This window comes from Necator americanus, chromosome II (genome assembly GCF_031761385.1).
Source record: "Necator americanus strain Aroian chromosome II, whole genome shotgun sequence".
Classification (NCBI taxonomy): domain Eukaryota; kingdom Metazoa; phylum Nematoda; class Chromadorea; order Rhabditida; family Ancylostomatidae; genus Necator; species Necator americanus.
The window spans coordinates 18,290,202-18,303,993 of record NC_087372.1 but is presented as its reverse complement, the minus strand read 5'-3'; the positions used below and the strand labels follow the sequence as shown (position 1 = coordinate 18,303,993).

Sequence of the window (13,792 nt, the reverse complement as noted above, 5' to 3'; positions counted from 1 at the left end):
TATTATTTGGCGTTCTAATCTTTAAAAAGAAATCACACTGCGCTCAATACGAAGTTAGCTCTGCTTTGTTTTACTTTTCTTAAATGAAGTAATTGGACATAAAATTTAATGCATTAGATGTGATAGTTATGATAGTAAGTTAGCTCTTCGAAAAGATTTAAATTTTTGGTAGCTGCGTGCATCGCAATCGGTTTTTACTAAATTGGCAGACTTCATTACTATTTCTTCTGAATAGACTGTATCCAAACCACATCAAATCCCCTTTATCAAAATGTTTGTTTCTGTCGTTGTTGTTTGAGGCATAGAGCAGGAAGAGAGTACCAGAAGAAGCGTGCGTAAGGTGCAAAACATCGAAGCGGGAAAAGGAATATGGATGGATCGGGAAGAATGAACTTTGTATATGTGAAGAGGACTATTTCGCCGCAAAGTTAGTCCCATTCTCCTCTGATTATAAGTAACTGGAGGTAACTTCAGAAGAGACTCGTTCTCTAGAGTTGTAGTTTTCTGCATTCTATTCTACACCATCGAAAATCGGATATTGTCCACCGTTGTAAGATATTTCGAAAGAAAACCTTGTACAGGACCTGAAATTCACTTGATGAGGTTATGGCGGCGTTTTGTTCCTACATTTTGCAAATTACAAAGTGTTCGAGTTTCTGTTTTTTTTCTTGAATCAACGGATTTACATTATGCATTGAAGTACTGCATATTTTTTTTTAGTTCACCACAGAAGACCGTGATGCACAAAAAGCTTGCCACGGATAAAAAATGCTTCGTCAAATTAAAACGATGCAAATTCCCACGTAACACGAAACGTCATTCCTCAACATATTACATTTTCATTCCCAATCAATGATGCAATCATCATTCTCACTACCTACTGTGATTTAATGGAAATTATTTCAACATGATATCTGTAGAATAGGAGTGGTTTTTGCTACAGTTAGGATTCTCTTTCAAAAAAATGAAGAGCGGGACTCAAAACTCGTGGTATTGATGACCGACATCTCTTTCATCACAGCTGTAATCTAGGTGTACAAAAGCGCTTATGGTAGCATTATTTGTTGGGAGATGTACAAACGTGTTAGTTTGCCACGGTAATCCATCTCAATGCCCTCTTTGCAGTGAAGCTATGCACGACATTTTACATTGATGCCTTCTGCCGATATATATATATATATATATATATATATAATGCATAATCTTCGCTCATTTTGTTTTGATAGACCTTTTCTTTTCGAATGGTATTCTCCTTATCATTTTTCGAAATCCCATCTTACAGCTCTACATTCTATGTTACAAGCACTTCTTTATGTTTTTACGTTGAGTTACTAATAAGTTATTTAGAATTTGAAAGTTAAGGGGTTCTGAGCTAAAAAGGACATTTTTTCTATCCTTTTCGTTGAACGCATTCGTTCGTTTAAATTAAATCGAAAAGCAAAAGAAACATAACGGGGATCTACCACATCCGAATCCGTATCTTGCTCCATTGAATTTCTACTTTTTGCGATCTCTTTCAAACTTCTCAACGGCTGAAAAGCAATCCAGGAGTAACTACCTAATTGGCTCATCGGCTTTTTTTATTTGTTACATGAACAAACTTCTAAAGATTGAAAAAACTGCCAGAAATTATGCACTAACTCAATGTTGTTCCGGACTCAACTCATGACGTTCCCTGTCCAGGATATTTTTTTCTATTAGTGTGAGTGCGATGGTCGATTCAACTAGTGGGCTGTCTTCTCCTCTTTACGCCCTCTAAAAATAAGCAATCTCGTTTAAAAGTTGAACTCATTGTTTTATCCTGCAATTTGTGGAAATTTGGAGAAAAGGATCGAAAAGGGTATCGAGTTTGTAAGAATACACGGCTGGACTTGAAATGAGAAGAAAGTTGGTGTTCATTGGGAAAAAAAAAACTAGTTTTTGCCTAATGAGGTTGAGTTGTTTCCGTTTCAGTCTAAAAAAAACTCCATTAGTCGTACAGTTGTAATTGATTGCTTTAAAGATTAATTTCACTAGCATTCCACTTTACGCGGTTTCCTTACGTCGATTCTATATGTGTAAAGAGCTGCGTCTTTGGGTAAACTGATGCCTCCATTACTCCTGACACATTAGATCCACTGAGTTGCAGAGGATATTTCACATTTTTATGGTAATTCTCACAATGTAAGTTCCGAACCCACCTACATGCTACTGGAGAGAACACATTTCCCAAATACCTTTTTAAAATAGCATTTGTTTGCGGAAAGGATCAAATGACAATCGACTGTCTAGCGTAGAAGATAAGATGGACGAAAGATGTTCGTTTTCGGTCTTCAGTTCTAAAGCTTTTCCGTCCGATAAGCGTTATTTCTTTTTTCCTACAATATTCCCTCTCTTTCTTTCATATATTTCTGGATTAAGTAATTTGAAAGAGAATCCAAGTCTCGGAATTAAGTCACTTACCTGGATGGTATTTAAAGCCACTACCATCATAAGATCACCCATGTGAATTATTTCAGATTTATGGAACTTGTAAAACATCATTATATCATTCAGCGCAGAACTTATTCAATATTTCCAGATTTATTTTTGAATATAGGTCATACCTATCCTATGCACCACGCATCTCTTTCACTAGAGGAATCGCAGCCGATTAGTCGCGAGGCTGAGGTGCATTTCCCCAGGTGGGGCATAAGGGGCTAATCGCGAACAAAAAGCGACTTTGTGTCTGCCCTGGGACACAGGTGGATTCAGGGAAGGGACTCCCTCTCTCTGCTTTGGCAAGAATTTTTCATAACATCCTTGTAAACCGCACGTCGGTTCGGTCAAAAACCTGCATTCAAATCACCGGGAGGTGAAAGGAAGGCGGGTTAGGGTCGTCTCCACCAAACAGGCCCCACCTGTCCACTTCGGGAGAACGCAATGTTCTCCGAAATACTGAGGCGACTAGCGACCAGCAACCTACCTATGGGTTTTAAAATTATATGTTTCTCGCAGTATTAAGAAAGAGTCTCCTGATTCCGAAGGAAAGCATAGTACGGCAGCCCTAGGAAAGACGGGGTTGAAGGAGTCATCCAGCGTATCGGGACGGAAAAGTACTAGAATGACGATCTTTACATGCCACACTTACATCGGATGAGGCCATTGAAGATCCGATGATGCAAGCCAGGAGGTTTAAAGGCATCACTCCACGAATTTGGGGTGGTACGGATTTTCGGTGGAGTATTCGTTTGCGGGATCGTAGATTATTGAGAGAAGGGTGACTCGTTTCATTTCTTCCCAATCGCCGATGAAAACGGCCCGGAAGATACGGCTTCGTTCCGGCGCACCATTTTCTACAATGAGTTCGACTGGAGCGCGCCAGCCTTGTGCTCGCCGCATCTTCCGGTAATCTGCTATCCCGTATACGAATGCTCCACCTGAAATCCGTACCACCTCAGATTCGTGGGGTGATGACTTTAAGAACGACGTCGTCGGAGGGACTGAGGCGAGACGACGCCTTCCAATGAACGCCACATATGAAATTTGAGAGGAACTGCTCTTAGGAACATGAGACAGTAAAGGAGTTAGTGGAGTAAAGAGACAGTAAAGGAGTTTGTGGAGTTGGTGTCCTCGTCAACACGAGTATGCCAGAGATGATCGACTTTTTCGAACAACAACAACAACCGAATAGGACGATGAGAAGATGTGGTCCAACGCCAGCTTTGACAATAATCCAGCGCTTCACAATCAAGCTGCGAAGAAGAAGAAGCCCGTGGCTTTTATATGGACGTAGAGAAGTTCTGCAAAGAAGAGTATACCTTCTACTGTTGGTGATTTCAATGCCAAAACTGGTCCGAGAAGAGCGAATGAGGAACTTCACATCGGGACCCACCACTGCGAAGAAACGAACAGGGGGAGAGGCTTTCCGTGTCTACGCCGGACGTGGGTTTCACCCAGTGGAGCGCACTATTCTTAAAAGGTTTTGCCTGACAGATGTTGCTGTTGTGCCAAAGTTTTATACTGGATCGGACCATCGCCTCTTCCGGAAGTATCGCTACGCTAGCAAGCTTTTGAGAAGATTCCGCAATGGACAGCACGAGAAATACGATCGGCTCGTTGAACATCTTCATGACTCAGAGATCTAAAACAATCAGGGGACGCGGAGACGCCTGTCTTCGGAGGCTCTAGAAATACGCCAGCGTTGAGCTGCACAGGCAGCCAAGAACACACGTCCGAGCTCGCACGGCTTTGCAGAGAGGCGATGAAAGAAGACCATAAAGAGAGAAGAGCAGAAGCGTTGCAGAGGCGACAAAGAGCGTTCGCCACCCCCGTCGAAACTTCTCCAATCGAAAGGAGACGAAGATGAGTGTTCTTCGGTACCCAAGTGGGACAACCATTGCATCGAGAAGAAATGGAAAAAATCATCCACGACTCCTACACTAATTTCTACTTCGGAGAGGTTCTTCCGTCTGAAGTACGTGATGCTATCACGTCCGTGTGAAGTCGCACGGCACGGTCCCGATAGGATAAGAATAAGATCTGAACAGTCTGAAGAATTTTCCGCCAATCCCATCAGCTCTGGCGACACTCTTTACACGTTACCCGTAAGAATGGAAGGCTCCTAAACAGTGGGACACTAGCAAGACCTTGTTCTTGTATAAGAAGGGAGATCCACATGACATCGGCGACTATCGGCGATGTTCTGCTTACTATTCTTCACTTATCAGCTCATTCACTCTGTTTCGAAACTCATCGAGGTATCACGAGAGTACAAGATGCCGCTTTGTCTCACCTTTGTCGACTTAAAGGATGCCTTCGGCTCAGCTGAGACGGGAGCGGTCATGGAGGTCTTGGACAACCAGGGGGTCTTTACTCAGTACATAAATTTATTTTGAGAGTTGTACAGTAATTTCACGACCAGTTTCGCCATTCTCTAAGAATATCATCACTGACGTGAAGAGCGGGGTCCAACAGGGTGATACCTACTCTCACTTAAATATTCACAGCCACTCTCGAGAACGAAATGCTAAGGGTGGAACGCTAAGTGGAGGTGAAGATTGACGGTTGGGAGCTGCACAATCGGCGTTTTGTTGATGGTATCGTTGTGATAACATCTAGCATTAGCCAAGCGGAACGAATGCTGGTCGAATTCGACGAAACAATATGGATGCATCGATATAAATCTGATTCTGCAAAGCACGGAACTGGATGTTCACTCATAACGGACGGATCCCGGATGCTAGATTCATGCTCAGCGGAACGGACATTCCCGAATGCACCAGCTGCGTTTATCCAGGTCGGGAAATAAGCATGAAGAACGACCTGACCCCGAGCTGGGCAGGAGAAGACGGGCGGTTTGGGGAGCATATAAGAGCATCGAGGATGTAGTGAAGAAGACAGAGAACGTCCGGCTCCATGCTCACCTTTTCAATACCACAATACTTCCTGCTTTGTCCTATACTTCACAAACCTGGGCACTTCACAAGCAGGAAGAAAATGCGGTGAGCCTCATTGAACACGTAATCAAAGGAGTGATGCTAGGAGTATTTCTCTTCACGCAAGCGAGGGACGAGCGTCGAAGTTCTATCCAACCAAGGAAAGCAAAGTAAGGTGGACCGGACACGTGATGCCTTTCAACGACAACCGTTGGACTAAAGCCGTGAGCGACTGCGTTCCACGCAATATTCAGCGCACCACAGGAAGAGCGCTAATCCGATGGTCCAACTTCTTCGCAATGTTCTTGGAAGAAAAATTCGATGCTCTTTGTGTCACACGTGAAAGGAGAAACCATTGGGTGAGTCACGACCATTTCGAAGAACAACGGGGGTCGAGGTGACCAGGATGATCCTATGTAGGTGTGCATGTTCGTTTGTTCGAGTGCGTGGATTTTATATACGTATGCAAAAAAAAGAAGAGGACTGCTGTTACTCGAAGCAACTCAAGATTAAAAAAAAACTCGTCCTCCTAAGCGATGCCCTTTAAACTTCAAACCATTTCAATTTAGGTGATGTGGTTGATTTGAAATAAACATTTTCGCGATGCTTTCAAAATCTAGGAGTGAAGGAGCATAATTCATGTAGTCGGACGTTCCTTCGAAGATGTAGTGAGGGCTAATGCTTCCAATTCCTGGGTATTTGGAGTTGTTGGTCGTTTTCTTCGCAATATTTGTGAACCGCTCTTCGGCCCTCACCTACGATGGAGAGATCCAAAGCTAATGAGTTCCAGAACGATCTATTTAAAGGCATCACCCCACGAATCTGAGGCGGTGCAGATTTCAGGTGGAGTATTCGTATAAAGGATGGGAGACTACGAAGAGGAGGGTGATTCCGTCCATTTCTTCCTAATTGCCGTAAAAAACGGCTCGGAAGATACGGCTTCATTCGTTTTGGCGCACCATTTTGTACAAGAGGTTCGATTGGAGCGCGCCAGTCTTGTGCGGCGCCGCATCTTCCGGGCCGTTTTTTACGGCAATTAGCAATAAATGGACGGAATCACCTCCCTCTCCGTAGTCTCCCATCCCGTATACGAATACTCCACCTGAAATCTGCACCACCTCAGATTCGTGGGGTGATGCCTTTAATTGCTATGAGACTAACATCAGCATTTAAAATAAGTAGGAGTTCTCAGACGAAGTGTCTGTTTATTCCTGATTTATGTTCCGAAAAAAAAATAGGATGGTCAGTCCAATATTCCTGGGTAAGATGAGTTCATAGTTTTTACATCAAGGCTTTCTCGAAAGGGTTAGCAGATCCCTCTTCTTACGTCCCCTCTTCGCTGCGCTTGTACTAATGAATGGATGGTGCGGAATGGCATGTCGTATATCTACTCAATAAATTTAGCGCTCCTGATCATCAGTCAAAAGTCAAATTAGTCAGGCCAAAATCTCCTGAAGTCTGATAATTGCGCAGGCAGTTGCGTTCAAGAAGGAACCCTCGTTAGACCCAGACTACACGTATGAGTAGTTGTCCAATTTCAACGGCGCAGCTTTTTTGTAGAGATTTCATTGTAGATTGTTATTTCTAACATTTCACTACGTCTTCGGAAACACAGAGTGCGAATTACAATTGTTGGTGAACAAAGCAAAGACAGCAAAAAGCTTAACGAGTGAAAGAGCACTAATATCACAATAAAAGTGCACCTCGGGTTGTTAAGCAACAAAACAGTGTAACAAGAATAGCGCTAAAAAAAGTGGAATGTACAACTTGTCAAATTAGTTTAAAATCATGGTGAAGAAAACGAAGCTGTTTAGAAACCGAAAAAAAAATTCTAAGAGGATGAGATTTAGCATAGTCTAGTGATGACGACATGTGATGCTGCGTGTTTGAGGAAGATGAGTGGCCTATGTAAGAAAGTCGAACAATTGGCAGGGAATTGTGCGCCAGGGACTCCTCGATTATCATCCCTCAAGAAATCCGAAAGCAAGAACCAAAAAAAAGCAAAATCGTTTACTAACCTAAAAAGATCAGGGTCACGCGTGTGATAGGATTTTAGTAAAGGGAGGGGGTTACAAGGGGAAGGGGTCCTAAGGGGGTGTGCGGTGGGCAGTAGTGACTGGAGGATAACATGATAACAAGGACAAAATATTACGTAGTATTAAGCAATTGTATTCAAAATGTTACAAAAAGTAATATTAAATGGTTACATAAATTACGAAATATTATATTTAGTTTCAGGCGCAGGACAGTATGGAAGCCCCAACATTTTGTTTTGAAAATGTGTAACGAGTTGACAATGTAACAATGAGACTTCGTAGGTTCGACATCCCACTCAGGCAGATTTTTGCAAAAGTGATAGGAACTTGAAACTAATTCTAAAAGATGAAGATTTGAATATTATTGGTTTTCAGCAGTTTTAAAATGGATTCAATAGAGATTAATTGCAGAAAAAAAAACGATTCTGTGCACATTATTAGCTCTGGAGGATCGCAATTAACTTCTTGATAAGAAGATCTAGAGAGGTACATTGAGGAGCTTTTCTTAGAGGAAAATAAATTCTAAAAAAAAAAAACAAAAGAACTAGAAGGTTGCAAACAACAGCGGTACAACATCAAATTCTAATAACTCCATTTCTAAACTGTCAAAAGCTACTGGTAATAGAATTCTTTATCTTCTAGAAGTTGTTTCATGTTTGTAACTTTTTTGGAAAAGACTGACTCACCGGGGTGTCGAACCTGCGAGGGTATTTCAAAAAAGTAAGAAAGTATTGCAGTACTAATATTTCACACACATTTCAGCAAATTTGTTTCCTCTACTAGTTGGTGTTTCTTCGCTTCTGCCAGCTACCAAATTCCACATTTGCCATTTGTGAAACTTTCGATTCTGGTTTATCGAAACATTTCAAATATCACATATATTGACTTGGGAGAGTCGTATTGGAGAGAATCGTGTCCCATTACTATGCTTGACTCCGCCTGTGATATTAGTGGGCCCACCCACATATGGAATCGGGTAATAATAACTAAAGGTTCTTACTTTCTAGGCTTAGACGAAGGCGGTGACAGAGTAACAATCTTGGCTCTTGCTTTATATTTATAACCGACAAGTGCCTCTGTTAAGCACTCCACCCTAAAGAAAGAAAAGATATGTTACTCCTCTATTTTCCCATGTGAATACAGATCATTATGCTTGGGGTAGAATTAATACATTATATGAACTAGAAGCTAATTAATATTGAATTGTTAACAGATTGCGCTTACAACATATTACAGAACAATTCAGTAAGTGCTGGAAATTGAAAGCATGGAAGAAGGAAAAGAAATTGTGCATAAAGGAGTAGAAATCGATCAACGTTGCAATCATGATAACATCCACTTTTTCTCAAGTGCACTTTGGCAAGAGAAGAGAATGGTCAGCTCGTTATCGAAGATACTGGAACCTTAAGTGTGGACTTGCAGCCTTTGGTCTCAATTTTGAGGTTTCTAGTGAAAATCACTGTAATAGGTGGATTGTTAGTAATTGTTCTTTGGAAAAAAAAAACTTGCTTACGCCCCACCTGTGTCCCCAAATTATCGCAAAAATCTTCCATTTTTCGTTGTTAAAAAGTCATTTCTCTATTTCTTACGAGAATATCACTTACGTTCTAGAATATTACGTGGTATAAACAACATACTGTCATTACAATCAACTTTTCCTCCGTTTTATAGATACGTAAAACTTTCTTTGAAATACCGGAAAGTACAATGCCTTCCCTAACCTGAAGTACAGGGTTTGTGCATTCAGAATTTCCACTCACTTCAATTTTGGATTTGGGGCGCATTGTTCAAAGAAATCAATGGTGGATGAAGAAGGAGTCGAAGACGACTCACTAGATCAAAATACACTCCGTGATGCAGACGTGGGAGAACCTATCGTAAGGAATTCTGGACGTTATCGCCGGAATTCGGTATAGATGTTTTATTAGCTTAAAAGACATTAATGTGTATCTGAATACTTCACGTTCTATATAGCGTCGAATAGTAAATTTGTTGATTAGGTCTTTCCTTAACTTTGTTTCCTTATTAGGTTCAATCTTCTATTAGTTCATTACTAACTCAAATGAGCTCCGAGAGGATACTTAGACCCAATGACTTCTAACAGATGAAGCACTAAGTTTTCTTCTGGAATTTCTTAATTTTTTTTTTTAAATTCGTGTACCGTTTTTAGTATATGCAAGGTGGAGTATAATGATCTTCCACATTTTCAAGCGCTATAAAAATGAAAAGAAACTACACAGAAAAAAAACCAGTATATTTCTGAAAAGTACAAAGAGACGTTTTTATTGAGCTTTAAAAATCATATCTATATATCATATCATATCATATCTGTTATGTGGTGGCTGTCGTTGTGGATAAATTGATGAAGACGTTCACGGATAGCGTCGATGTTACCCTCAAATTCCTCAAGAGATTGAAGAGGATGTTTGAAAACATTTTATCGTTTAGGTAGCCTCGAAGGAAAAGTAACGTAGATTTAAATATTGTCATCTCAACTTAGAGAGATTAAACACTCGGGGAATATTTCTCTATTTCTAACAATCCACGCCATGCTGTATGAGCAGTGGCACCGTTTTGCTGAGGCCTCACGCTTGGAATCCAAATCGGCTAGCTTGGGGCGCAGAAAGGTCTCCAACACTTCACCATCGTTGCACCGTCTTCTTCAGGAAGGTATCGGCCAATCACGCCAGTTCTTAAAGGCATCACTCCACGAATCTGAGGTGGTACGGATTACAGGTGGAGTATTCGTATACAGGATGGGAGACTATGGAGAGGGGGGTGATTCCGTCCTTTTCTTCCTAATTGCCGTAAAAAACGGCCCAGAAGATAGGCGTTCAGGCGTTCTGGCGCACTATTTTCTTCAATGAGTTCTATTGGAGCGCGCCAGCCTTGTGTGGGTCCCCATCTTCCGTGCCGTTTTTTTACGACAATTAGGAAGAAATGGACGGAATCACCCCCCTCTCCAAAGTCTCCCATCCCGTATACGAACACTCCACCTGAAATCTGCACCACCTCAGATTCGTGGGGTGATGCCTTTAAAGCTCAGTAAATAATATGGCATTTCATGTGCCTTTCAGAAACATATTCGGTTTTTCTATATAGATTCTTTTCAATTTTATTAAAATGTGGGACATCATTATGTCCCACCCTGCATAACGACTAACGGTCTCACAGCAGCGAGGATGTGGCACTGTCTGGATAACTGCAGAGGTGTGCCGATCGGAGGGTGGACCCAACTGAGAACAACCTCAAGTTGAAAGTCAGCTAAGAATAAACCATTCCCAAATATTTCCACGGCTCTGGAAAAATAAATCGCATAGCGGTCTGCTTATCCCGCATAGGCTGGGCTTGTCGTGATGAAGGCAATGCAGGCCGCGATAGGACTTAGTGTGGAGAAGTGCCTTCAGGGTTGTCTAACACAAATTTTGCTTCGGCTCATCGCATGCTGCACTCTCCAGGTTTAAGCGTTGGTTCACTGTCCCTACAACGCGTGAACTCTCTTCTCAGAAGCCGACATGCATGTCTATCTCGAAGCTGTAGGCTGATTACATTCCACATGGTATAGGCGGGTCAAATTGAACTGAAGCCTGGTGTTTGAGTAGCTGGACTGGAAAAGCGCGGTGGAGCCAGTCGTTGCGCTCGAGATGGGATCCTTCTTGCACCGCTAATCTGTGTAGTCCGAGTGGAGTTATCTACGGTCTCAATTCGGTCGCGCAACGCTTGCTTCACTGTGCAGCTTCGAGCGACTGCTTACGCAGCTGACCACCTTTCAGATCATTTTAACCCGACTCTAGCAGAGCTAGAACAAAAGCAACGACATGATACGGGTAACCGAAGCACGGTCGCAATTCGCAAAGGAAGATTTCGTTGTGAAATGTAGATTGCTCCGGCTTTCTCATACAACTATCTGTCGTCCGTCTCGTCCACCCTGACGAAATCTCCTAATATTTTCCGCCTTCGTCTATACCCTGTGCACCGAAAACAAAACATGCATATCATTGACTGCGATTCTCTATCTTCACTAATTGATGAAATTGAATACAACTCATTTCACATTTGAATAGAGAGATTGGAGGGAATCGCAACAAGAAGTTCGTTTCCAGATCTGTTGTTGGAGACAACAAATTAGGAGGAATTGGTGAAACCGACCCATGATCTGAGTGTCTGAAATGAAATTTAAACACAGACGGTGACCCACCCTGCAGAGCCGATGTCTATCACGCGCCTTTCTCACGAATATTCTTTCTTCTTGAAAGAATACTATCGTGGCTGGAAACGGAACTCAGTCAACGGCACGACACATTCTGTGAACGACTACACACTCATCATCTGAAGGCACTGCCTTCTTGAGGTCTTATTCGCACCATTCATCTGCTGTGGTTCTGATCATTGTCGCGTTTCAGAAATCAGATGCTTGGGGATGTACCTTTACGCTGTGCAGTGAAAGGAGAGTCTCCGAATAGTGGGCTACTGTGATAGTCGTTCTTACCTAGAGGAAAGAAATTTCCAACTATTGAGCAATATGCTTCGTGAGCGTTCAGTACAAAAATTTTATGGAGTTCGTTCTCATACGTATATTGAGGATGAAATAGATGAAGTCAATACGCCGAGCTAAGATTCTGTCAAGGTTTTAGATGTGTTAATGCGCGGAAGTCTTCTGTTTCACGAATACCGCTCCATTTCCGGAATAGCCTTCGCTGACTATAAGAAGTGAGTGCTACACCGTAAGAGCTGGTCCCCTGAGGAGGTTTCGTATGCGAGGGGATTAGCTGACTGCAACCGCTGGTGGATCGCTACTATGCAGCTTTACCACCATTTCTCAGTGTGTTTATTGAAAAAAAAATGTTACGGCTGATGTAAGGGTGAAAAGACATAACATATCGCTAAAGCTCTCCACTGCTGCATAGCAGATTATTGAAGTAATTTGATTAGAAAGAAAAGAACTTGCACATTGCAAATTGCACCACATCTAGTCAGGTTTCCCTCGAACCTCCCTTTAGCGCCCCTCTTCCTGGAGAGTGGTAGTGAAGCCGAGACGATATTCAAGAAATTAAAGTAACTAGGGAAAGGAGTGAGATTGAAGTCGAATAAAATGAGAGCAAACTTAGCTATTGTTTTCTAGTCTACTTGGAATTGATCCGGTTCAATGGAATCTGTGGGACTAGGATGTGCTTACTGCATTGTAGATCAACATATCTAGTAATCTTTGGTGACATCCCCTGTCTTCAGACCCTCTATATCTTTCTATTCGAACTATCAAGGAAATTTCGAGGAATAATTGTGATCTGTACGAAAACGAGGTAATCTCTCTTGGGTATCAAACTATGTTTTCTTTGGTCGTTAACACACTAAAAATTAGTACAAACATCATCTAAAGTAGATGTGACAACGGAATGGGAATTTGGAAATATATAAGTTGCAATGTGATTTGAAATTTGAGTGGAAAATTTTCCAGGAAGACGTGGAAAGACATTTAACGCTTGTTTGATTTGATATAGCTAAGCAGAAAAGCAGAGCTAAATATTACATTCTCTGCTGTTCCGCTGAATGCTTCACTCTTTTTGTCTCTTTTTTTTTGAGGAGAGCGTATTTATCTTGAAAACTCGCACGCAAGAAGTGAAGACCTCACGTTAAAGGGAACGTGAACATTGCAGTTTAATAAACGCTAATCAGCTTCAATGTTTAAAAAAAATGCCCCCTCCAAAAATTCGAGATAGGTGTGTTTTTTTAAATTTAAAGGACGTACCACTTGTCACTTGAAAAGTGGTAGGAATTTGAGGTTTCTAGCCAATATCTGAATGCAAATACGAATTATTAGCTAGAATTCAGCAACGCACCTCTAGAGAGAGGATCCAAAGGTCAGTTATTCGTATCTGGAACCAATCCGTCGCCATGAATCGGCACTTTTGTTGCTTTTCCTTGTGAGGATTTTCGGTTAATTTGTGTTCGTACTGTTCTCTCCATATCTTGAATATATCACAGTTCTAGCTCTACGTTAAGGCTAAAGCGAAGATGCCTCCAACTTCCGAAGATGTTCAATGGAAGCTGGCAGATATCCTTGGTTAGTTCGTTCCTCTCTTTACCAATATTTGCAGGAAGTTTCTGTTTTTCTAAGCAAACTGCAATGTATAAATGCATTGTGAGTTCGCAGTCTCGAAGAGAACGATGAAATTACAACTAGCTTTACTGCTGCTTTGCTGTGAATTCTCTCATTGCTCGTTTATTGATCATTTTTGTGTTTTGGCGCAATCAGTTCGTTCGGGAGCTGTCTTCGAAGGCGGTTGCGTGTTACCTTGTTTACGCTATTATTATCTACTGAACTGATATCGTTGGGTGCAAAATTTATTTGTTTGCTTATGT

The 13,792-nt window shown here is 41.7% G+C and overlaps 3 protein-coding genes across 7 annotated transcripts in view; all 3 read left to right on the top strand.

Moving 5' to 3' along the window:
* Positions 1-3,605: 3,605 nt before the first annotated feature.
* RB195_018328 (uncharacterized protein) lies at positions 3,606-4,106 on the top strand (the record flags this gene model as incomplete). Of its 2 annotated transcripts, none has more annotated exons than XM_064185716.1 (1): positions 3,606-4,106. In XM_064185716.1, one exon carries the CDS (start codon positions 3,606-3,608, stop codon positions 4,104-4,106), a length of 501 nt encoding a protein of 166 aa, XP_064041597.1. The 2 variants fall into 2 exon arrangements, with proteins under 2 accessions (XP_064041597.1, XP_064041598.1); XM_064185717.1 differs by having other exon boundaries at positions 3,615-4,106.
* A 552-nt stretch (positions 4,107-4,658) lies between these two features.
* Positions 4,659-13,792, top strand: part of RB195_018326 (uncharacterized protein) — a gene marked incomplete at both ends in the record, with an annotated part of 46,437 nt that continues 37,303 nt past the window's right edge. Inside the window, 3 exons of one of the 4 annotated variants that reach the window (XM_064185714.1) lie at positions 9,232-9,342; positions 13,276-13,353; positions 13,433-13,493. In XM_064185714.1, coding sequence (XP_064041592.1) covers positions 9,232-9,342; positions 13,276-13,353; positions 13,433-13,493 — 250 coding nt within the window. Of the gene's footprint in view, positions 4,809-9,231; positions 9,343-13,275; positions 13,354-13,420; positions 13,494-13,792 lie in introns of those variants that run through there. The other 3 variants (XM_064185713.1, XM_064185711.1, XM_064185712.1) reach the window with 3 other exon arrangements.
* Positions 5,235-5,570, top strand: RB195_018327 (uncharacterized protein; the record flags this gene model as incomplete). The annotated part of the gene is made up of 1 exon (XM_064185715.1): positions 5,235-5,570. One exon carries the CDS (start codon positions 5,235-5,237, stop codon positions 5,568-5,570), a length of 336 nt encoding a protein of 111 aa, XP_064041596.1.